The 24,115-nt window shown below is 37.1% G+C and overlaps 1 protein-coding gene across 9 annotated transcripts in view; it reads left to right on the top strand.

The window, feature by feature from the left end:
- PWWP2A (PWWP domain containing 2A) overlaps nucleotides 1-24,115 on the top strand; it is a 39,715-nt gene that overhangs the window by 4,259 nt on the left and 11,341 nt on the right. For 4 of the 9 annotated variants that reach the window (XR_009694220.1, XR_009694218.1, XR_009694219.1 and 1 more), the window contains exons 2-3: nucleotides 12,445-13,409; nucleotides 22,730-22,845. Coding sequence is in view for 5 of the 9 variants with exons in the window: in XM_061151859.1 (XP_061007842.1) it covers nucleotides 12,445-14,125 (1,681 nt within the window). In the remaining 4 variants the exon portion in view is untranslated. Of the gene's footprint in view, nucleotides 1-3,939; nucleotides 4,056-12,444; nucleotides 19,928-22,729; nucleotides 22,846-24,115 lie in introns of those variants that run through there. The other 5 variants (XM_061151859.1, XM_061151860.1, XM_061151863.1 and 2 more) reach the window with 3 other exon arrangements.

Raw genomic sequence — 24,115 nt, 5'->3', positions numbered from 1 at the left:
CCTATCCACTATTTTATCCTCGGCTCTCTTAGGTAGTTTAAATTAACCCTGTCTACTGCTGAATTCATTAGCAAAGTCTAATGACAGTAGTCTAATAACTAGCAGATAAAGTAATCAAGTAACTCCCAAATTTAGTTTGGTTTTCCTATTGTCTTTTCTTCCTTAACCTTATGCTTTTGAAATTTTGACTTTGGTATGTTTGTTTCTTCATTTACCATTATATAGTATTATATAATAAGCATTCCTTCAGGTTGCTAGCTAAACTGTCTTAATGCTTATTTTAGACAGAATAATCATTGGTTGTACAATATTTGTTAAATTTTCTTATGGTAAATGAACATCCATGGTATTATGGTAAGTGGATGTTCCTTGCTCTGACATATATCACCTGTTAGCCAGATTTGTTTTATCATACGCACACCTCCACTGGGTTATTTTCAAGCAAATCATAAACATATCATTTTACCATAAATATTTTGGTACAGATCTCTAAAAAGATAAGCGCTTTAAAAATTTAACTGTACTACTGTTGTACATCTGATATGGTAGTAGTTCCTTTACATCATCATATATGCAGTCAGCGTCTCAACATTAACATCTAAGTTTTGTTCAAATCAGGATTCAAGTAAAGTTTATCCATTGCAATTGGTTAAGTTTCTTTCCTAAGGTTTTCATCTGTAGTTCTCCTGCCATTACTTTTATTCCCTTGCAGTTTATTTGTTAATTCATAGCCTTTTTGGTAGAATTTTCCACATTGTGAGTTTCTTCCAATTGCATCCCCTTGCATGCATTTCCATAACATTTTAAAAATAGTTCTTTTCCCTCAGGAGTAAACAGATGGGACAACTGTAGCCCCCTACAGGCCCCCAAGGGCCTTGTTTTGGGTCAGTAGAAATGATACGATATCTCTTGCCTGCCTGCTGACTTCTGGGCCTCTCCCTTAAACACACCTCCAACTTGAGTAATTCCAAACATAGAAAAGTTTAACCAGGCAAGATAACTTGCTGAGGACAAAAGCCTTCAGCCAGAGCTTCTGAACCTGTAGTTTCTTAGGCTTCTCAATCTATACTTGAAACAAAAGAAGTCTTTCTGTAAGTTGTGATTGACTCTTTGCCTCACCAGGCTTCTCTGTCCATGGGATTCTCCAGACAAGAATACTGGAGTGGGTTGCTGTTTCCTTCTCCAGGAGATCTTCCTGATCCAGGGATCGAACTCAAGTCTCCTGCTTGGCAGGCGGATTCTTTATCACTGAGCCTTTTGAAGGGACATATGAGACCTGTGTGTTTTCTTTCTATGAGAAGGATCTTTAAACTGTTCATTACTATTCTTCACATCTTTAAAGTTATAAAACCACGTTGAAGTCCTGAAAAATCTTTCTGATCCCAATATTTTGGGCACTGATATAAATTAAAGGTATTAAAGATTGTAGCTAGTTGTATTTTGGAAATGGTCTTTTACAAATACTGACTTGTGTGTGTTTGCAGGTTGCATTAACAAGAACAGGTGATTTCTTTAGACAACTTCATATTTCACTAAATTCTTAAGACAGTTTATAGATTTACTTGTTTTTTTAAGGAAATATAAACCAAGACAATGATTTTTTTTCTTTACAGACATCATGAAACGTATGGTGCAATAGCCCTACTTTTGGTGGGAAAATATACAGCCATTCTGGTGAAGCAGTGAGTAGTGGTATGAGTAGCTTATACTAAGTGTACAGGTTGAGAATTTAGGCCCTGAAGTAGTATGCTTGAATGATTGTGTTGAGTTGTGCATATTTAAAACACTTAAAAATATTTTTGATTATTCTGCTTGTATCCAAACGTGTTGATAAAGAATTTCCATAGTAAAATAGTAGAGATGAGTGCTAATCACTTTGACCCAGGCAGCTTTAGGACAGCCACTGCTGTACTTGTGAATATATATTGTATTGAGAGCGAGCTCTTCATTGCTGGTTGGACTGCAGTGAGTTTTTTGGAAGTGATTAATTATTGAACATTAAAAGTCTAGTTTGAATGTGAAGAATCTTATCATAGTATTGAAATTTTATGGACTAGATAACTAGATGTGTTACACACAGATTATGCCAGGCATATTTTATTGGAGTTGGGTCTCCAATAAAATGAGGTTAAATTTCAGCCTTTTATGTGTGAATAAGACCATACTTCACTGTGTACTGTCTTAAAGCAAACCTCTTGATGGAACTAGGTTTAATCTTCCTAAGATCAGCTTTTCTGTGGGGGACCATTAAAGAATTTGTGTTCATCTTCTCTGTTATGGCTGAGTTAATTTCACATTGATTAAAAATGAAAGATATTTTTAGTAGTTAACTTATGCCTCTGAAGTACATCCTTGTTTCTTGATATTTATTGGTCCCATTCTCAATTCCCTCATTAGTTCAGGCACACCAGCAGAACAGAGCTTGCTTTAGTGGCAGATCATGCAGGAAAGTGGAGGTTAAAATTATACTCTGGATGGATTTAATAGAGAATGTTTTGGCTAAAATCTTTTGGGCAGTTTTTCTCAAAACAAATGTGCTTTAAGATTCCTGAGCTTCACTCCACCAATTTGTTTTTAACAAGCTGATTCTGATACAGATGATTCTTAGAGCATATTTGGAGATAACTGACTTTGAGGGGTAGTTTTGCCAAGATAGTAGGACCATAAATTTGTTAAACCTGTTTTTAAAGTTATTGGGTAATTTGATAGGAATGTAGTTACGAAGTAAGCAATACATGGGCCACTTGGGTGGCAGATCCAGATCCTTTGTGTAGAACTGGTAATTAGACTTGCAAATTGTTCCTTAAGTCTGGTTGCCCACTAGAAGTTTAAGAAGTCAATTTTTGTCTCTTTACCTTTGGACCAAGTAACCTTAACAGAATTGTGGGTTTTTTAGCCTTTTAAAACACATAATTCCTATAATATTTGAGATCTCTTTTCTGTTTATTCCCACCATCTAAGAAGGCCTTCACTTTCATGCATTGGAGAAGGAAATGGCAGCCCACTCCAGTGTTCTTGCCTGGAGAATCCCAGGGAGGGTGGAGCCTGGTGGGCTGCCTCTTTGGGGTTGCACAGAGTTGGACACAACTGAAGCGACTTAGTAGCAGCAGCAGCAGCAAGAAGGTTGCCAAGCTTTACTTTCTATAATTAACAGTAGTTACTATGTATTTCCCACTCCCATTCTAGGCACTGTGCCAGGTACTTTGTATATATTGTTTCATTTTACTCTAGGAAGTCCAATGAAGTTAAATTTTATTAATCCTCATTTCACAGATTAAGACACTAAGGCTCAGAGATTAAGTTAATTGCCTAAAACTGTAAGTGGTAGGAATTAGTAGGTGTATTGAAGACACCTTTTTGCTCATGGAATAAGATGAAGAGCTGATAGTCAGTGGTTTGTGAGAACCACATTTTGTGATTTGAATAGGAAAGAAAGCACTGAGGAATTGAGGAACTTTTTTTTTTAAAGTCTTTATTGGATTTGTTACAATATTGCTTCTGTTTTTACATTTTGGCCAAGAGGCATATGGGATCTTAACTTCTCAAGGAGGGATGAACCTCCCTGCCCTGCATTGGAAGGCGAAGTCTTAACCACTGGACCATGAGGGAAGTCCTCGAGGATGCATTTTTGAATGACATACAATTTTTTAAGATTTACAGACAGCCCTGTTCTAATTCTAATACATTTAACTATTTTTTCCTATTACCATTTAGCTTACAATTTTGGTGGGGAGTTACCCTGGTAGGTAGAAAAGGCAGAGCGCTCTGTTCTCACTCCACCAAAAGTAGCTGCTTGACTTTAAAATGTGAACTGCTTTTCAGTTAGTTCAATGTAGTGAACTCTTTGGGGCATTTTTGAAACTGGGGTTTCTTCTTCATATATGGTCCTAGGTCTTAAATGTTTTGCCTTGGTTGGCCTGGTCCTGGCAACAGTGGAGTCCACTTCATGGGAGGAATCACAAAATGTCAGATTGGAAGCTTGTTGAGCACAAGATCAGCATTGATTAAGTGCTGGATGATTGAATTGGAAAAGACTTTAAAGACTAACCTATATAGTAAGTTGTTCGACAACCTGTTTGTGGTAAAATAGAAATAGTGAAAATAATTGATTAGTTGCTTTTTAAAAGTCTATCCATTGAGAAATAACTTAGACCTCTGTGTGGTAGAGCCTATTGGATATAATACAGAAGAAATAACAGAAGTACATAGAAATCATAATGGAAACAGAATTTAAGACTATGTATTGGTGTCTTAGAGCCAGGACCAAGGGAATTCTTTCCAAGTGTCTGAAAACTCTGATTAGTATTTATGTTGATAATTAAGATTCTTTTATACCAGTGTTCATTTTCAAGTATCTTTCTCTAAGTGATGTTGTACAAAAGTGAAGTCAAGATTTGTCAGCTCTTAAAAATATTTTGCCACTTCATGGTCATTATCATTTTCTTGGATGGTTATTTTAAAAGAAGAATTTACTGTTAGGGAGTTAAATAATTTGAATACTAAATAGATGTTGTGACCATTTTTGCTTTGAAAAAGATTGAAGTGTGTTTTCTCTATAGTTTGCATATTTCCAGAATATCCAGGTAAGTAGTTTTTAGAGCAGCAGTTACCAGCCTTTTTGGCACCAGAGACTGGTTTCACGGAACACAGTTTTTCCATGGACTTGGGTAGGGGGGCGGTTGCAGGATAATTCAAGTGCATTATACTTCTTGTGCACTTGATTCTGTTGTTATTATATCAGCTTCATGGGAGATCATCAGGCATTAGATCCGGGAGGTTTGGGATCCCTATTTCAGAGGATTAGTTGAAGGTATATGAATGGAAGGTTAAACTCTAAATTATTCACAATTAACCTCTTTCTTTTCCTCCAAAAACTATATTTATGAAAGGGAATTACACAGACTTTATAGAAGATGGAGTAGATTCTTAGGATTACAGAGATGTTCTCTTAAAACTTATGCAGCCTGCCCATGCTCCCCACCCCCAGTTAATTTTTCCTGGCATTCTTGTTCATAATATGTGGATGTTTTGTTTTTATGTTGCTAAAGTCATCTTCCCTCCCTCCTCACTCATTTGGGTACCCACAGTCCCTGCAGATTGCGTTTATAATACTTGGGGCTTTTAATTAAAAATATCCACTCACTCAGTTAACCAAATTGAATATATTTTTAAAATATTTATTTACTTAGGCTAGGCTGCACAGGTTCCCAACCAGGGATCTTAGTTCCCCAACCTGGGATCAAACCCATGCCCCCTTCAGTTGAATGCAGAGTCTTAACAACTAGACACCAGGGAAGTCCCAGATATTTATTAATTTTACTATAGTAATAGTTACCGTATATTATGCCTACTGTACAGTAATTACGTATACTCTTAATTAATCTTGACAATTCTGTCAAGTTACTTCAATTCCAATATTGAAAAAGCTCTGAAACCAATTTTCTGAATTTTTTGGTGGCAAAACCTAACCTGACTGAAATTATATGAGGATATTACGTATTTATCCCATTTAACGTGAAGTTGTTTCATGTCACCACTGAACTAGTAATATGCTTGATGAATCAGTGCTTATTATCTTTTGAAAGCTGGGAAAACTCTGAGGCCTGTCCATCTCCATGGGGTTCAGAAAACAGTATGTGGGCCTGTCAGCTCCTCCACTCCCTTAGAGGTGAGGACAGGGGTTAAGTAGCTTGATGAACTGAGGGGAGCAGTAGTAGTTGTGGTTAGGATTCTGATTTTGGGGGCAACTGCCTGGATTTGTATCTTGGCTGTACTGCTCACTAGCTGTGTGATCTTGGGAATGTCATTACACTCTCTGCTTTAGTTTTTCATCAGCTACAAATTGTGATCATTAATCAGTTGGTGTAAATAATTTAGAAAAGTGCCTGGCACAGAGTAAGTACTGTATAGTTGTTAACTATTCATAGTTTTATGAAGTAGCTATGAAGTGGCAGAACTAAGATGACAGCAGCCATTACAGTCATTTAAATAAGTTTTCTTGAATAGCCACCCAACCTAATGCATTGTGGCCCGCAGTATAATCTGCATCTTCAAATAACTTGAAAAAGTCTATAAGCTTCAAGTAATATTGGTGAAGTATAACTTTCCGTTTTAATGAGGAAGGATGACATTTATATTTTATGAAGGAGTGAGATAACTAGGAGTTTTCATGATGGATAATGAGGGATGTGTCTCAATTTTTTCTTCCCAATAACCCCTTGGGGCAGATGGATTTTGAGGGAATTATGGGCTTTGTCATGAAGAGAAAGTTACAGTGTCATTTGGGAAATTTAGTCCTTCTTACATGCTTCTAAAACATAATTGAAAAGGGCTCACTTTTGATGAAGACAAACTTCAAATTTAGGGAAAGGAAGGTGTTTTGTGTTCTTTTTACTTATTAAATGGGATGAGACTAGAACAGCTGAACTTTTTAACAAGTGATTTGTATTTTGGGCCTCATCACTATGTAATCAGAAGCCTTCACTGGCCTTGTCTTTTTAGGAGACTTGTATTCTTCATCCGTCACATTCTTCCCTAACAGTCCCTCATACACATGCTCCTCAACATGTCCTCTTTTTCCACCATATGGACTATCTGTATTTTATTGCTTGCATAAGCCCCTGAACTGTCTCCTATGGAAGGGGTGTCAGTTTGCTGATGGGTAATTCCTGTGCTGCATCTTTTCACCTGTTGGCTTTTTACTGTACCTGCTCAGTTTTTTGCTCTTTTAAAACTAACTTTAGTTAGTTACCAACATTCAAAAACAGGCAACCACTCTGCCACTCCTGTTTTGCTCTCATTGAATCTGCTTGGGCCCTTTCAGGTGTAGTCTACTGCAAGGCTCACTGCCTAGTCACTAATCCTCCCTCAGTGCTTTCTTTCCCTCTAGTCTAGAACCTTTCTTTAGCAGCGACTCTTGCATTCTGTCTCACCTACTGTAGTTGACTGGGGATTAGTTTTGTACTATCTGACTAATTAGCATACTTGTATTTGAATAGATTCTGTGCTTAGTGGTACTTGAGGTGAGTTTGTGGGCATTTATGCTTAAGGAGAACAATATTTCTTTTTTACATATTTTCTTTGGAAGTTTTAATTTTTTTCCTCCTTTTGTTGTCTGTGCTACAGCATGTAGAGTCTTAGTTCCCCAACTAGGGATCGAACCTGTGCCCCCTGCAGTGATGCATGGAGTTTTAACCACTAGACCGCCAGGGAAGTCCCTGCTTGAAAGTTTTGATGGAACTGAGGTGTAAACTAAATTTAAGATTATACTTTTTAGAATAATTTTTAAACTTTGAAATAATTTCAAAATAGAGAACTTAAACTCTTTTATCTAGCTGCACTGATTTTTAACATTTTGCCACATTTACTTTATCATTCATTATATAAACATGTTTTTCTCTTGAACTGTTTGAGAGTAGGTTGCATACATCATTCTCCCTTACCTCTTAATATTTGAGCATTTATTTCCTAAGATCAAAGATATTTTCATACATAACCACAGCATAGTTTTCAAATTCAGGAAATGTTGATAAGAGAATCTTCATCTGTTTTGTAGCTCGTGTTTCATTACTTTATCAATTTTCCCAAAAATGTCCTTTAAAACTTTTTTCTTGAGTAAATGTACTGCATTTAGTTGCAGTATAATAGAGAATGTAGGAAATGGGGACTGCCCTCCCTTTAGTTGTCTGTCGCTTGCCCATCAGAGGCTCAGGTTACACAGGCAGTGCTGTGTGCTCAGGGCACCACGTCTGTGGGCACCTGCCCTCCCTGTGATGTTCTCTTTGAGTCTACTTGGGTCAGGTTGTTGTCCTGTCATCTCCATCATAATACTGTTTCCTCTGCAGTAATAATTCCTTCATCACCATGGAAATATACTGCTTCTCATCAAACTTGCCCCTCTTCAGTAGACAATTAAAAAAAATTTAATTGTGGTAAAAACAAAATATACTCTTTAAGTATATGTAGTTCAGCAGTGTTAAGTACATTCATATTGGTGTGAAGCAGATCCTCAGAACTTTTTATCTTACAAAACTAAAACTTTGTACCATTACTGTACCCATTACGTAACTCCTGTGAATTTGACTACTATAAGTGGAATCATACTGTCTTTTGTGATGGACTTATTTCACCTAGCATAATGTTTTCAAGGATAATACATGTTGTAGCATGTGACAGGATTTCTTTCTTAAGTCTGAGTATTACTGCATTGTATGTTTATCCATTTCTAAGTTAATAGGTATTTGGTTTGTTTCCATCATTAGCCTATGGTGAATGCTGCTACGTATGTGTGTGTGCAAATCTCTTTGAGAACCCTTTTTTTTTTTTTTTTTCGGTTATTGGCTAAATACTCAGAAGTGGATGTGCTGGCTTGTATTTTAAATTTTTTGAGGCATAGATGTACATTGTATTTTATTTTTATAAAATTTTCTATTGCACATAGATGACTATTGAACTAATTTCATTTGACCTAACAACCAATCTTGCAGAGATGCAGTGTGAACCAAAATCGGCTCGCTTATGCTTGAACCTATTGGTAATTTAAGGAGGGAGGTAGATGTTCTGAAAACATCTGCTTGAAATGAGTACCTCTAGATATTTTAAAAAATGGGTTAATTGCATATAATTTTTTCCTACTGTAGGTTTTTGTAAGAGAAAAGAGTTTTGAGAGAGAAAGGATTCCCTTTGTCTTTCTTTCATACACTTGATTGGAGGGAGGTTTGGTCCAAATGGGACACTGGAGTCTGTCTCAACTAACTTGCCTGAACTTCTTTTCTGAGCATTTGTTTCACATCTACATTGGCTGAAGATTCTTTTTCATAGTGATTTTCTCTTGCTTTGACACAAAGTACCTATTAAGCCCTAGTATTGCCCTCAGAATTTTGATAATGATTACTCCGAGATTACTAAGATGATCAGATGATCGCTAGTTTTAAACTAGTTCTGAACTAGATTCACAGGAATCTGCAGAAGTAGGGCAGGGAGGTATCCTGTCTACTTTATATCCAAAAGCTATTTTAAATTAAGCCATAATACCTGAATAATTTTCCTTTAGAAGATTTGGGAACTAAAGATTGGAAATGGATAAGAGTTAGAATGAGTTGTTGCTAATGTGTTAATAAATATCCTCATGCTGCACAAAGAAGGGGAGGGGAAAGAGGAGAGATGGTTTGAATCTTTCTACTCAACTCTTGGAAGTATTTGTAAAAAGTTCTTTTGGAAAAAGCTCATGCAAGGGATACTAGTCTGCTTTCTTTCTCTCCACTGATCATTAAAATCTTCCTCTGCTGAGGTCACTCTTTGGTGAGCATTCACATGGGACATAAATATCTTCACCTTAGAAAAAGGTAAAGCAGATATACTTGCTAAAAATTTAGATCCTGTGTTCCACCCTAGGAGAGTCTTCACATTCAGTCTTGGGGCAGGGCTTAAGAATCTCCCTTTTCAAACACCGTTGAGTGGTGGTATGTTATAGATTTCCCCAACTGTATTTGAGAAATCAGATTTTAGGGTTTTTAGGAGACCATAGTTTTGTTGCTACTTTATATTCTTATTAAGGTTACAGTTTCATAAGTCATTGGCTTTCACACTTGAGCATAGTAATATATATTTTATCTGTGACCCCTGTATATACACGTATACATGAGACAGATGCACTGCAGTTAAATATATTTACACTTAAAAAAAAAGTTTAAATCATAGACATGACTCACAAAATTGATTTTGCAACCAGCCTTTCCACACTCAGTTTGAAAACAGCCATGGTATTAAGTGTTGTTCCTGGAACTGTAACCAAAATGATCACTAAGATGGAGTAGGACATTGATGCCCTTTTCCTCTTAATTTATTGTTCTGGTTGTTTTTGGAAGTTTTGTTATCAGTTAAAAAATATTTGCCAATCCACTACCCACAATTACTAGTTAGGCTTCTTTCTTTTTTTTTTCTCTCTTTTTTGGCCTGCAATTTCCATTATCATTATACAATTAAGTGCCTCCCTATGTTATTAAAAATATGTAATACTTGTATTATATATGCATAAGAAGAAAGGCAAAAAATCTAGTGGGGAAACTAATGTTCTTATTAAAAACTCCATGAAGGTGGACATATCAGATTTCACAGCTTATTTGATATAAACAGCTTTAAAGTAATTGGCCAGATGATACATAAGAGATATAGAAAGGATCTGAAACTCAAGTAAATTATTAGTGTTGAAAGTAAGATCAAATTACTTGAAAAATGGTTAACATTTATTGACCTATTAACCTCCCTGAATTCTCTAAGGTAGGAAATAGTGCTATTCTCTTTTATACAAGCAAAAACTGAATTTAGAGGGGTTTAGTACTGCCTGAGAATACAAAATTGTTAAAAAAAAAAAAAAAAAAACTAAGATGATTGCAGTTTAGTTATCCCTAATGAAAGGAAGAAAATTTGTTCTTTTCTCAAATATGGAAATAAGTGAAAGTATAATGGGACAGAATGATGGCTTCTTATACAAATTAGGGAATTCTGTTGTTAATACAAATAGTGGTCTCACCTCATTAAGTTTTTTATGTAGCTCCAGAATGAAACACAAAAATACTTTGCCTTCCCGTCATCTTGAAAAAGTGTTGAGCACTTACGAGCACTTACGTATAAGGCCAAATACTCAAAGTATTTAAACCCTGACAAAGTTATATAATATTTTACTAATGTTGCGATTAAGTAGTCAGGAATCAAACACTTGGGTACAAAATGCTATACTGGAATAGAAAGCTACTTAAAAAAAAAATTTTTTTTTTTGTATTGAAGTGTACAGTTGAAAGCTAATTTTGCAAAGTCTGACATAGTGAGGAATTTGTTCTCCCTTTGTGGATTAGCACAGACCCAAACTTGTCCCACCCTAGGTAAAGAAGGCTTTCCTCTTCCTTTGTGGCTTATATTTGCTAAAAGTTGCTGGTTTGTCATAGTCAAGCTAACAAAAGACTTCAGGAAGAAAACCACTCAGGCCTTGGAACCAAATATCCTGGTGTTGGCTCTTCCTGTATCCCTGCCCAAGTTTAGGTATCTGTAGCCCTAAGAACTCAATCTAAAGATTTCTTTCCAATGAAGAATTCAGTACATTTTCAGGGACATAAGGATGGTTTAGAGAATGTGAGAACCGAGACTCATCCATTCTCTAGAAAAACAGATCTATAAAAACATTTGCATCTAATAAGGTCAGGGGTTCTACCTGACTATTTGAAGCCAGTTCTTGGGTTCTGCGTACTTTTGCTTTAGAGGATTGGCATTAGAACTGTATTGTGTTTAATACTGTTTTACTCAATTAGTGCTTAAAATTAGCATGTTAACTTGTACTTGATGAAATTGGTAGTGTGATTTTATTTTTATGTGCAGGATTCTGAATAAATATCAAGTTTAGATGTAAGGGTTCTTGATGTTTAGCTCAGGCATATTAAACCACAGTAAGTCCACCTGAGAAGCAAGGTTATTTGACCCCTGTTTTATTAGAAATTGAACATTGTAGAGATTTTTGTTCTCTACCAGTGCTTCACAAACTGGGTTTGGATCTGTAAGGGAGTTTTGAAATCCATTTAATGCATCTGACTAGCATCAAAACAAATGAAAATAGACCAGAGTAGAAAAAAATACAATTATGTATAACATATTATAAGGTTAAGTAGTGACGCTTCTGCTCAGTTGTGTGCATTTCTGTATGTATGCGTGCACGTATACATGCATAAACATTGTATTGGATTGCAATGTGAAAATATTTCTTAATGTGGGATGTGATTTTAAAAAGCTCGAAAGCCATAGTTCTACAGCTCTCTGCTTTTGAGGTTACCTGAATTTCTAATATTTCTGTGTTGTTCCCCCCCCACCCCACCCCCTTGGGGATAGGGTGGGGTGGATGAAGGGGCTGAGCTAGGGTAGAACAGTAGAGAAGCAAATACCTGTGAATCTTTAGGGTTTAAACAATAAAGTTGAGATAGGATTTTACTGATTCAATATTTTGGTGTTGGTAAGGGCAAATTTGCTTTGTGAAGCTTTTAAAAGCTATTATATAACCAGAGGAAAATCCATATACTACACATTTATAGTTGCATTTATTGGACATGTCTAGTTGAGAGAGTGTTACAGCAAATGACATTAAATATTAAACTATCTGACAGAATCGCCTTACTGATTCAAGACTGAAAAGATCTATTTTAAATAACAGCAGCTATCATGGCATTTCTTAGAGCAACTATTGAGTAATTCCTGTTGAGTGTATGCCAAAATGTAAGACCAAAAAAATGAAATGCTATGCTCTGGGACTTTTGTGGGGAGGTCCATCTGTAGGTTTTGGTTTGTTTTTTAAAGTGAAATAGCTTTCAAGAAAGGTCACATAAACAGTAGGTGGTCTTTCAAGAAATGGAATTGTAGATACTAACTTAATGGCTTCTTTTTTTCCTTTCATTTCTTTCAAAGGTTTGGGCCCCATGGGATCCCTGTGACAGTGTTTCCCAAAAGGGAATATAAGGATAAACCCGAAGCCATGCAGCTCCAAAGTAATACATTCCAAGAAGGGACAGAAGTCAAGCGTGAAGTGAATGGTGCTGTTCTCAACGACCCTTCTCCTGTCCCACCTCCTGAGCTCAGCTTGGCCGAAAGCCTGTGGACTTCCAAACCACCACCTCTCTTCCATGAAGGAGCACCTTATCCTCCCCCTTTGTTTATCAGGGACACATATAACCAATCAATACCTCAGCCACCTCCCCGGAAAATTAAGCGACCCAAACGAAAAATGTACAGGGAAGAACCTACTTCAATAATGAATGCTATTAAACTACGACCCAGGCAAGTTTTGTGTGACAAGTGTAAAAACAGTGTTGTTGCTGAAAAAAAAGAAATTAGAAAAGGTGGTAGTGCAAGTGACTCTTCTAAATATGAAGATAAAAAACGGAGAAATGAAAGTGTAACTACTGTGAATAAAAAACTGAAAACTGACCATAAAGTGGATGGGAGAAACCAAAATGAAAGCCAGAAAAGAAATGCTGTGGTTAAGGTTTCAAATATTACTCACAGCAGAGGCAGAGTAGTCAAAGTTTCTGCTCAGGCAAATACATCAAAAGCTCAGTTAAATACTAAAAAAGTGCTCCAGAATAAAAACATGGATCATGCAAAAGCTCGGGAAGTGCTGAAAATTGCCAAAGAAAAGGCACAGAAGAAGCAGAGTGAAACCTCTACATCCAGAAGTGCGCATTCAAAGGTCCATTTCACACGTCGATACCAGAACCCTAGCTCAGGCTCTCTTCCACCCCGGGTTCGTTTAAAGCCCCAGAGATACAGGAATGAAGAAAATGACTCTTCTCTGAAGACCGGGCTGGAGAAAATGCGAAGCAGCAAGATGGCACCCAAGCCCCAGTCCCGTTGCACCTCTACCCGCTCAGCAGGTGAGGCCCCTTCAGAAAGTCAGAGTCCCTCCAAAGGCCCTGAAGAGGCCAGCAGTGGGGTTCAGGACACAACTGAAGTGCTTGTGCCTGGTGAGCAGGAGGAACCGCAGACCCTGGGCAGAAAGGGCAGCAAAAGCAGTATCTCTGTTTACATGACCCTAAATCAAAAGAAATCTGACTCTTCCAGTGCTTCAGTGTGTAGCATTGATAGCACAGATGATTTGAAATCCTCCAACTCTGAGTGTAGTTCTTCTGAAAGTTTTGATTTTCCTCCAGGCTGTATGCATGCACCTTCCACCTCCACTTCCTCCTCTTCAAAGGAAGAGAAAAAGCTCAGTAATTCCTTGAAAATGAAAGTCTTTTCCAAAAACGTTTCTAAGTGCGTCACACCAGATGGCAGGACCGTATGTGTAGGGGACATTGTCTGGGCCAAGATATATGGCTTCCCCTGGTGGCCAGCCCGTATTCTTACCATAACTGTGAGCCGGAAAGATAGCGGTCTTTTAGTCCGACAGGAGGCCCGTATTTCATGGTTTGGGTCTCCAACAACATCTTTTCTGGCTCTTTCGCAACTCTCCCCCTTTTTAGAAAACTTCCAGTCACGCTTTAATAAGAAGAGAAAGGGCCTGTATCGCAAGGCTATCACAGAGGCAGCTAAGGCTGCCAAGCAGCTGACCCCTGAAGTGCGGGCTCTGCTGACACAGTTTGAAACGTGAACATGGACAGTAAGGTAGGCAAGAACCTTTGGGAGGCGCCCAGGTTTTCTAGTCTAGTGAGGGGGTAACTTCTACAAGACAGCTTGGCCAAACCCGAGAGAGACTGCACTCAGCTGGCTGCTTTTTTATACTTAACCTTATAGCCATTTTTAGACAGAAGCTTAAACTGAACAAGCAATCAAATTTTGTCTTTAGGAAAGGAGATTTTAGCAGTATTTTTCAGTTTTGAAGTCTAAAACCATCCCAGGCATTGGAGCCATAGCCTGAACTGAAAATGAATTTTTGCAGGGACTGTTAATTGCCATTTGTACCTAGTACTGTGTGTATGTGTATATGTATACACACACGTACGTGTATGTGTGTACATAGATGCATACATATATAAAATATTGCCTGTCACTGTGTGACACAGGTTGCATATCTGGGATCTTAAGGGCTGGTGAGCTGGGGGGAACAGTGAGGATATTTAATGACTTCTTGTTTTTTAATTAACCAGTACTTCCTGTGTGCATAATGGCACAGGAGTTTGACTTGGATGTCTGACAAACTGCAATGCTTGCTGTTGAGTTGCACACTGGGGAAGCAGCTCAGTACTGAGGATTAAGACTGTAAAGGCTGACTAGGTCTGAATCATCGCACCCTCTCTCTTGTCCAGTGGGGACTTAAAAACTTTCAAACTTCTGGTTTGGGAGTTTAGATAGGTTTGTCTTTGGATATGTAAATAGTTGATTGCTAAATTTGGTCAGATTTCTCCTGACTGACTGGCTGTTCCTAAATTCTTAGGATACGTCCCGATAAATTACACTTTGTGAATTAATTGTCATATATGTAATTGTTGCATTCTGGATGTACCTAGTTTGATAATTTTTAAAAAAAATTTCCGTTTAAGGTTATCTGTTTGCAGGTCAGAAAATGAGAAACTGTAATTGTGTAATGCTTTGAAATGTAAAAAAAAAAAACAAGCTGTAAATAAAATCGACTAAATCCAAATTATTTGTGTGTGTTTCTCAAAAAGCTTTGAAAAATTTCAGGATGGTAGAAAATTATTCTTTGTAATAGTATATAGAGAAGATGAAAAAAAAATCACCTATATTTTCCTATTTGCCCTATCAGGGAATATATAATCTGAGCATAGATAAAATTCAAATGAGGGACTAACCAATATATTCTTAAAATGAGGTTTTGTAGTTTAGAGGTCTGATAAGCTTCTAGATTTGAGCCAGTCCTCCAGCCAGTTTTTTATAAGTACATGGGTTTTAATTACTTCATATTTAGCTTTACTATTTCATCGCATGCTTCATTTTTTTTTTGGTTTTACATTTGGGTAATTACAAAGACTCTTCTCTGCTTGATCTCTTCTGCCTCAGGTATCATTGCTTTTGGGGCTTGTAACTTAGCTAACTATTTTCTACATGGTCCATCTGTCCCTAAGATTTGATCTCTTATTTTCCATTTTTAGCTTTTGTATTCTTAGTGAAAAATCTGATGGCCTTTGGAGGCAAGTTTCTCCCAATATTTATAAGTTGCTTTCATATTGTATGCATCCAACTTAACCTTTAAGTATGATATAATGTCAGTTTGACACTTTTGGAAACTTGGAACTTTTAAAGAGAGCAACTTTTTGTGGATTCCTAAGTAATCAGTTTGAAATACTGTAGTTCCTATGGAATTATGAAAGGATTTTAATGGAGACTGAGATCAATAGTCTGTCAGCTTCCTTAAGGTAAGGTACTGATTTCTACAAGTAGAATTTCTTCTTGGGAACTCAGTCAATGCTTTTTGATTATAATAAACACACAATTTAAAAAAAGATATTTCACTTGAATAGAACATATTCTTTCCTGCAAACAGAAATAACTAGTATTTTTTAAATTCTTTGATTATAATAGGCTGAAAGAAGTTCAGTGTGATTGAGGGGTTTTAAGGAAGTATCTTAAAGGTTTTCAGAGTATTTGTTTCAGATTAGTGAATTTGTTCATTCAGTTATTTTTTGAAAGTTTCAAATCTAAGGTTTAGGAAGTTCTAAACTAGGCAAAGTCACCTAAGTTATGTCATTCCAACGTCTCGTGAAATGATCCAGGTGAGTTTTATCCTAACATGTTTTTGACAGTGGATATTGCTAATGTAGTCAAGTGCTCAGGCAAATGTGCTCTTGTGGGATAAACTAAATTTGTTTCAGAAGCCATGGGGAAAAGAAGAAAAAATCATGATTGTTGAATATAAAAGTCAAACAATTTGATACAATCCATACCTTTGAGGAAAAAGTTGAAGCATAATCACAATTGTGCATGATCTCTAATCATGCCAAGTAAGCCCTCAGCTTTAAACCAGCAGTCTGGAATATTTCATCTGAATTTTCAATAAACTAGTTTGAAAAATTCTGTAATCTTTAAGATGTACTGTATGTTCTAAACACTGCATACCAATAGCTGCATGCTAAACTGTTTTATTCAAAGAGAATTTTTTTTAAGCAGCTAAGATATATTTATCCAGGGTCCACTGTAGATGGAGATAGAATTGGTTAATTGTAGTCATTTTTCTTTTTAATGACAAAAAAGAAGACACTTACTCTTTGTCTTGTGCTTAGTCGCTCAGTCGTGTCTGACTCTTTGTGAACCCATGGACTGTAGCCTGCCAGGCTCCTCTGTTAGTGGGATTTCCCAATCAAGAATACTGGAGTGGGTTGCCATGCCCTCCTTCAGGGGATTTTTCCAATCCAGGGATCGAACCCAGGTGTCCCGCGTTGCAGGTGGTTTCTTTACTGTCTGAACCACCAGGGGAGCAATCTTACTATGGAGACAACCAAGTGGGTATTTTCCCCTGTGCAGAGAGAATACTAGGCTTAGAATACTAGGCCAAGTCTCTAGTGGTCCAAGAAGACGGGTTAGAACAAGATTAGCAAAGGTGAAAAACTAGGCAAAGTAAAAGCTGTGAAGGCTAAAAAGATGTCTATTTCTAGAAATCTTCAGAAATGTAAAGCATCAGAGTGTGTTTTAGTTTTCTAGAATTTATAGATCAGAAAGGGTCTGGTTTAAATTTGGAAGGAGCTCTTTCTAGATGTGGAACCAGAGATCTGTTATCAGTGAAACAGAGAAAGTAGAATTCACTCGTCTGAAGCCCATTTGCGGGACTTGACACTGTCCCTACTTGGATATTATGAGTAAAGTTTATAGTAATGAGTAGAAAAGACAGGTGGAATATAGATATGAGGGTGGACTGCAGGCAAAGGAATATGGAACTTAAAATCAACTAAATGAATATATACATTGTCTGAATAATGTGAAAATAGTGAGTTGCACCCCTATTTGAGCTGGTGGTACTTACTAGTGGTTATGCACATTCCTTTATATACATGTACATTTTTTTTATATAGAGTAACTGAGTTGGGAACTGGAATACCTTAAGGAACCAATAATTTGGATCTAAAATTAGATTTTCCCTTTTAAGTTGTTAATTTCTCTACACTCTGTGCTGCACTGGTTCACATTTGTTACTACTCATAGCAGAGAAGAGGCTGGCAAATGTCTAGAAAAGTTGGTAATATGTAAAGTCAGGACAGTGTTCTGATTTGTATCCAGTGGTGGTCTCCAGTAGGGGATTTGCCAGAGAATTCTGAAGACCCTATTTGTAAGTTGGGACAAATTTACTTTTTTCTTTGGGACTATACTAGTATGGTTGATATTAAAACAGTTAAAATGCCTGATAGAGGGAACTCAGAAAGAGAACAGGAGGCTGGTGCCATGCCACTTGTCAGGAGAAGTAAAACAGCTAAGCTGTCTCAATTACTTTCACCTCGTTCTGACTTAGTTACTAGGCTCTTCAGACTCTGTTTGCTTGTGTATGTTTACTGTGTACCTTATTTCAACAAAGAGTGAACAGAAATGTTAAAAGATGAAAGTTTTAGCAGTTACAGTCCTAGGGATATAGATGATGTATGTATTTTTAGTTTTCCAGGATGTCTTGGTGTTTTTACCATGGAGAGTTGATGCTGAGATCAGCTCTTTTGTTTACCTACTCAAGTAAGAGACTTAACCTTTGTAGACTCAAACAGGGCCTTTTTCCTGTTTACTTTTTTTGTGACTGTAGGTGGAACTCATTTCTTCTCTTATATTAATAGAGCATTGTAATTTGCTGGGATTTTATTTTTTTGGTATTTAAAAACTCATTAAATATACTTAACCCAGTTTACCATTTTAACCAGTTCTGTGGCATTGAGTGCACCCACACTGTTGAGTAGTCGTTACTACCATCCCTCTGTAATTTGGTTTTGGGTAGCAATCGTCTAAGTTTGGATGGCGTTCTGGCAGCCTGGTTTCCAGCATTCCTTCCTCACCAACCTACACTCCTGCACTGTGCTACTGGTGCCCACTTTTAAGAACTATAACTACCTCTTGGTAAAATTTTTAAGTAATTTTATTTACCAGAGTAGGTTTTGGGTTAAAACCGTCACTTCCTAATGACAGACAATTTTGTGAATGTGAAAATCATTTAAATGATTTTAGTACTGGAATTAATTAGTTTCCAAAACTTTGTTTACATGTCATCACACTCTTTACCATATTTTCATAATATGGGTACTGTTTTTACACTTTTTATGTCAGTACTACTAATGAAAAAACAGATATTCTTTGACATATGTAGATAATTCTGTTTGGAATTCTAAGATCATCTTGTTTACCACACTCTGGTAGGAAATACTGAATTTTTATACCCTGTCTTAAAGTTCATCTTGGATAGAGTCAGGTTTTAATGCATCTAATTAATCTCTGAAAAAACTGATTGCCAAACTTGAATTTTTTCTTATACGATCCTGTGTCATGCTAGCATAAAGACTGGTTGTGGGGATGTGTAAAGGAAATGAAACCAGGATTTATCAAAAGAGTGAATTTCAGTCAAATTCTCACTGTTCACTGAATAAATTAGATGGCTGTAGTATATGTAGTTTAACTTGTGGGCCTTTTGTTTTAGACATTTTGGTTTGTGAAACAATTTCATAAAACTTTGATGTTGAAAACTGGCCAGTTCTAAAATTACTTGTCTTTAGGCTTAACATAAATATTCTTGTAAGGTTTTGATATTTGTAAGATCTCATTAAAAAATAAGTTGAAAACACAGCCATTATTTAAGTATGGAGTTTTCCTTATAAGAATGTGACAGTTAACTTCCTTTTATTGACTTAGAAATCTTAGAGTGCTTTTATTGCCAGAACCGTAATTAAACCTCCTTATGATTTTTTTCTACCCAGTGCAGCTATCTAGAAGTAAAACTAGGTACCCCTAGTTACATAGCCAAAGTGTTATGGCTGTATTATAATTTTTTTCATGTAAACTAAAAAAACTCGTAATTATAATGCACATCAAGTTTTACCAAGGGCTTTTTGTTGTTTAAATATTTAAGATAATTTTGTAATCCTCAGTATCCCTCACTTAGTTTTCTGCAGCACAAAGATTTGCTTAAAAGCTACTGAAAAAGTTGATAAATGTGCTGCCTAAGTGAGCACAAAAGCTACTGAAAAATCTTGGAAGGAGTACATCCCCTTCCTACCCTCGCCCGGTTTCCCCAGGTACTTTCCCTATTATACTTTACAATAGGGTCCCCCCACCTCCACCCCCGTTTGCCTGGGGAGACTTCATTTTTATTTGAAGAAATGTGAGAGGATCATCCTGTTGAGTGTAAATGATAGAAATGGATACTTATGAAAATATAACCAGATGCAGGTGAGCTGGAGTGTTTGTTAACATTTTTGTACTAATAGTGCTTGGTATCAGTCTTTTAATTGAGCAAATGATCGTTCTCTTTCACTTTTCAGGCACATGGTGGAAAGTACAGGCTCTTGAGCTAAGACTTCCTAGGCAAAGCCTGACTTGGATCTGCCACTTCCAAACTGTGTGATCCTAGGCAGGTTACTTCAGTGTCATGATCTGTGAAATGGGGAGAAAAATAGCACCTCTTCAAAAGGTAACTGTGAGAATTTAAATGATCAGTGCCATAAAGTGCCTGGCCGTAAGATTTAACATTAAATACTTGCTGTTACAACTACCACTTTCTGTATGTGGCATAGAAATTTCATTCTGGTGGCTTTGGATAGTATCTTTCTGCAACATACATGCAGTATAAACTTTTTTAAAAAAGTGTTAAATTTTCTTGTCTGAAAGTGAAAGTGAAGTCGCTCAGTTATGTCCGACTCTGTGACCCCATGGACTGTAGCCCACCAGGCTCCTCCATCCATGGAATTTCCCAGGCAAGAGTACTGGAGTGGGGTGTGCCATTTTCTTATCTGAAAATCCCACTAATCATAGTATGATCAGATACCTAAAAGTGGCATGATCTGAGTAGTCTCAACAGTCACCTGTGAAGAGCAACTAGGTTGGAGGTCACGGAGGTTACAGTGAGGAGAAGTCCGTGAACACTGCAGCTCTTGAGTGAGGAAGAGTAACTGTGCCTCAGACACTTGTGTGCTAATGACCAGTCACCATCTCAGAAGGCCTTCAAAGGCACGAGCAGTGTCTGAGCTGGCGGGGCGCAGTGGGGCAGAGGTCCTCTTAGGAAGACTTTCCAAAGGCATTAGAACCACAGAGGTATACTTGTCAGCTTTTAAGTAGCATAAATTAGCGTTTTTTGGTTTTCTTGTTTTCCTGGAACCTCAGTGTTTATTATTTTAAAATTTTGCCAATTGGTAAAAAACTGGACATTAACTTGAACATTCCTTCTTAGTGCCACTGGTATGATTGAGTAGGATATTGTTTCCTATTTCTAGCAGGGAAATACCTCACATTCCAAGGCCTTGATCTGTGTGTGCTGTGGTTGTATTTTCTAGAGGGTAGTCATTTCTATCCACAGCTCATTTTTGAGGTGCTGTTGTTTACCAACCTGTGATTTCCCCTCACCATTTAGTTTTTAGCAGGGAGTCCAGCTGGGAGTGGCACATCTTGGTGGGAGTCTTGGAATGCTGGGAAGAACTATGCAGTTTGTCTAAAACCCTAAAAAAGAACCAGTTAGAAAAACAGTGTTGAGGCTGAAAAACCAGAATGTCTATTGTAAAATGTTTTTCCTGGTGGTTCATGTTGCATCATGCTACACTGCATTAAGAGAGGCGACAGGATGTATATAATTTTAGTTCTTTAGTTATTAATTCTGGGCTTTGCTCTAAGAGCGTGACCTCCTCTTCTTCATTTCTTCATGTGCGCTAAAAAAGGAAAATCCTTACCCTCTTCTGGTTTGCCCCTTTATGCCTTTGCTTGCATCCCAGGGAATAGTTGCGATTGTAGCATGTAAGCTTTTCTCTTAAAAAGGACAAAAATAAGTAATTTCCAATGAAATCCTGCCTTTCATGAAGTTCTTCTATTTACTACCTCACTGTCAGGTTTTCCTGGTTCTTCCTAATGGATCCTGTGTGGTCAATTCTAAAGAAAAACCTTGAGACCCTAAAAGCATTGAGGGGAAACTCAGCCTTAGCACAAAACACTCACAGGCCAGGCTCTGTAGACTGGGGTCTTGCATGTTAATATTTTACACAGCATTTCTGGGCACTGGTGGGATTAATGCATAGGGTAAGATTATTCTTTGATGCAGCTTTTTTGACCCTCCTCTTGCCTAGAAGTGAAAAGGAGATTCTTTAGAATGATTGTTGAAACCTAAGTTTTACCCATGGAGGGAGAGGTTCAAAAGATAATTCTTTGTGCATTCATATTTCTACTTGTGTGATTGCTGTTGGGTTATAGCTAATAGTGTATTTGTTTTCCCATAAACAAAAGGGTAAATAACCTCATTATTGAACCTCATTTACTAAGAAATCTGTTCTTGAGTTAAAATTCAGTAAGCATGTTTATAGATAAGGTGTGTAAAGTTTCTTTTACAGTATCAGAAAAGCCTTTTTTAAGGTTTTGATTAGCTACTATTTCTGATTTAGAACTTAAAATATTATAGGGACTGAACATTATCTAAATCAGTGATCCCAGAGTTGCCTACACTGATATGATACATGAGTGTTTCTTACTTATACTGTACTTAAAGTAGAGAAAAAAGGAAACAAGCAAATAGGTTAATAAAAAAGGCGGCTTAACAGTAACCCTTCGCTTAGTGTTTGGTCTGTCTTCTGATAGCCTCAGAGATGTCACAGTAAGTTCAGCTGTTGAATGGTACGCAGAGGTGCCACTGGCGTTATAGAGAAAGGGATTCAGGCAGTTTTGGCGATTCTTCAAAGCAGTCTCTGAGCTTGTTAATGATATGATACAGGTAGGGATGACAGCTTTGGCCCTTCTTGAATACTGAGACAATCAGGACTGTTTCACCACTAGGCTAGTACAAAATTTTTGTCAGGAGAATTAAACCGTGAGTTAGCTTTGGCAGGCAACATTTTCATGAGCCTTAAGGCATTTTGTGGCTCAACTGACTTGGGCTGGAGAGTGCCCTCTCCTGGCCAAGACTTGTGTGTACACACCTCAAGTCTACCAGCGCTTCCCATTGTGTGAAGCCAGCAAGCTATCTAGAATAAATTCATTAAGAAAATTCAACTGAATTTTAGTCTATTTTTATTTTTTTGGTAAATGGATGAAAAAGAACTCAAATGCTCTATTTTTGTTAACTTGGTTTTTTCTACCATAGGTCTCAACAAATGGCAGCTATTACATCAGACAGTGACGAGTCCTGCTGCTCCCTTAGTGTGACAGACCACTGTGGATTCAGACTGGGAGCATTGAAGTTAACAGTGAGACGGGCAGGTCTGTCTGTGTTAAGCCCTGCCACAAAGTGAAGAGGGCATCATGTCATCACTTACCATTCCCTAAGTAGATTAGGCTAGACATAAAAGAATGCACTGGTTCTTTTTCCTTTGTTTTCATTGACCTTGGTAGCTGGGTGTACCTCAGACTGGTGATAGTTTTTGTGAGTGAAAATAGCTTTCAGTCAGTATTACTTGTTTTGTTAAAAGAAAGGAGAGTCGCCTTCAGAGCACTTCATGAATGGAGAGGAGTTACCTCCTAGGGTGGGAGAGGCTGGGTGGCCAGTTGCAGAATTTTGTCAAGTAGCGACTGAGGCTCCACAGAACGTCAATTAGCGGACTTGTCTTTTGTCTCTTTTATATTCATTACTTTAACTATTCAGTCATTACTTAATATGTAAGAATATATATCTGTATATGAACATACACTTAGTGAATTAAATCAACCTCAAAACCATTGTAATTTACATAAGGCAAATCAAAATTCAAGATGGTGGCAAAAGATAATGCTGAAGTACAGCTGTAATCTGTTTCTTCACATTTAGTAAAACCTCCTTGAATAATGCACAAAAAGCTTCTTTGGGGCTTTTGTACCGCAGGAAGGGCTTAGGGATTTTTGTCGCCATGCTGCTTTTGAATTTAGGATTTTTTTTTTTTTTTTTTTTGCTTTCTTGAATTAATGCTACTTAACTCTGCTGTTTGAAGCTAGTGAAGAACTGTAATTGGGCTGTATCATTGTGTATGAGCTGAAATTTGCAAACCAGGTCAGAATGGCACATTTTGGATCAGAGATTGTGGCTGGGATATTTTGGACTCTATATATTATATAGGAGTCTGAGGTACTGGTGACCCCTTGAGAGAATAGCATTTTCAGTTTTCTTCATCTCCCATAGGAGGAGTAGTAAGCTTCAATCCTTGGCTTTCCTGCCAACTTGAATAGGCCTAAGGTTGAAGCCAAATATTGGGAAAGTCATAAACAGAAATAGAATTGTATATAGAATTGGCTCTGTACCTTTTTTTCTCTTTCAGTTTATAAAATGGGGATATTTACTTCCAAATTTCCATGAGTCTATTATTATCATATTAGTGTAATAGTCTTAGAAAATAAGAACTTTTCTTAGCTCAATGTCAGATTTTAAAATCATGTTAATGATTCCATTGCTTTAGTAAGCATGGACTACTGTTGTTTTGATGTGTGCAGTATTTATGGCTAGAAGTAACTTTCTATTGCTTGAGAAGAAATGTGATAGAATGCCCTGTGAAATTTATAA

Source organism: Dama dama, chromosome 9 (assembly GCF_033118175.1).
Source record: "Dama dama isolate Ldn47 chromosome 9, ASM3311817v1, whole genome shotgun sequence".
In the NCBI taxonomy this organism is placed as follows: domain Eukaryota; kingdom Metazoa; phylum Chordata; class Mammalia; order Artiodactyla; family Cervidae; genus Dama; species Dama dama.
The sequence above is the reverse complement of the archived record's forward strand: the minus strand, read 5'-3'. Positions and strand labels throughout refer to the sequence as shown.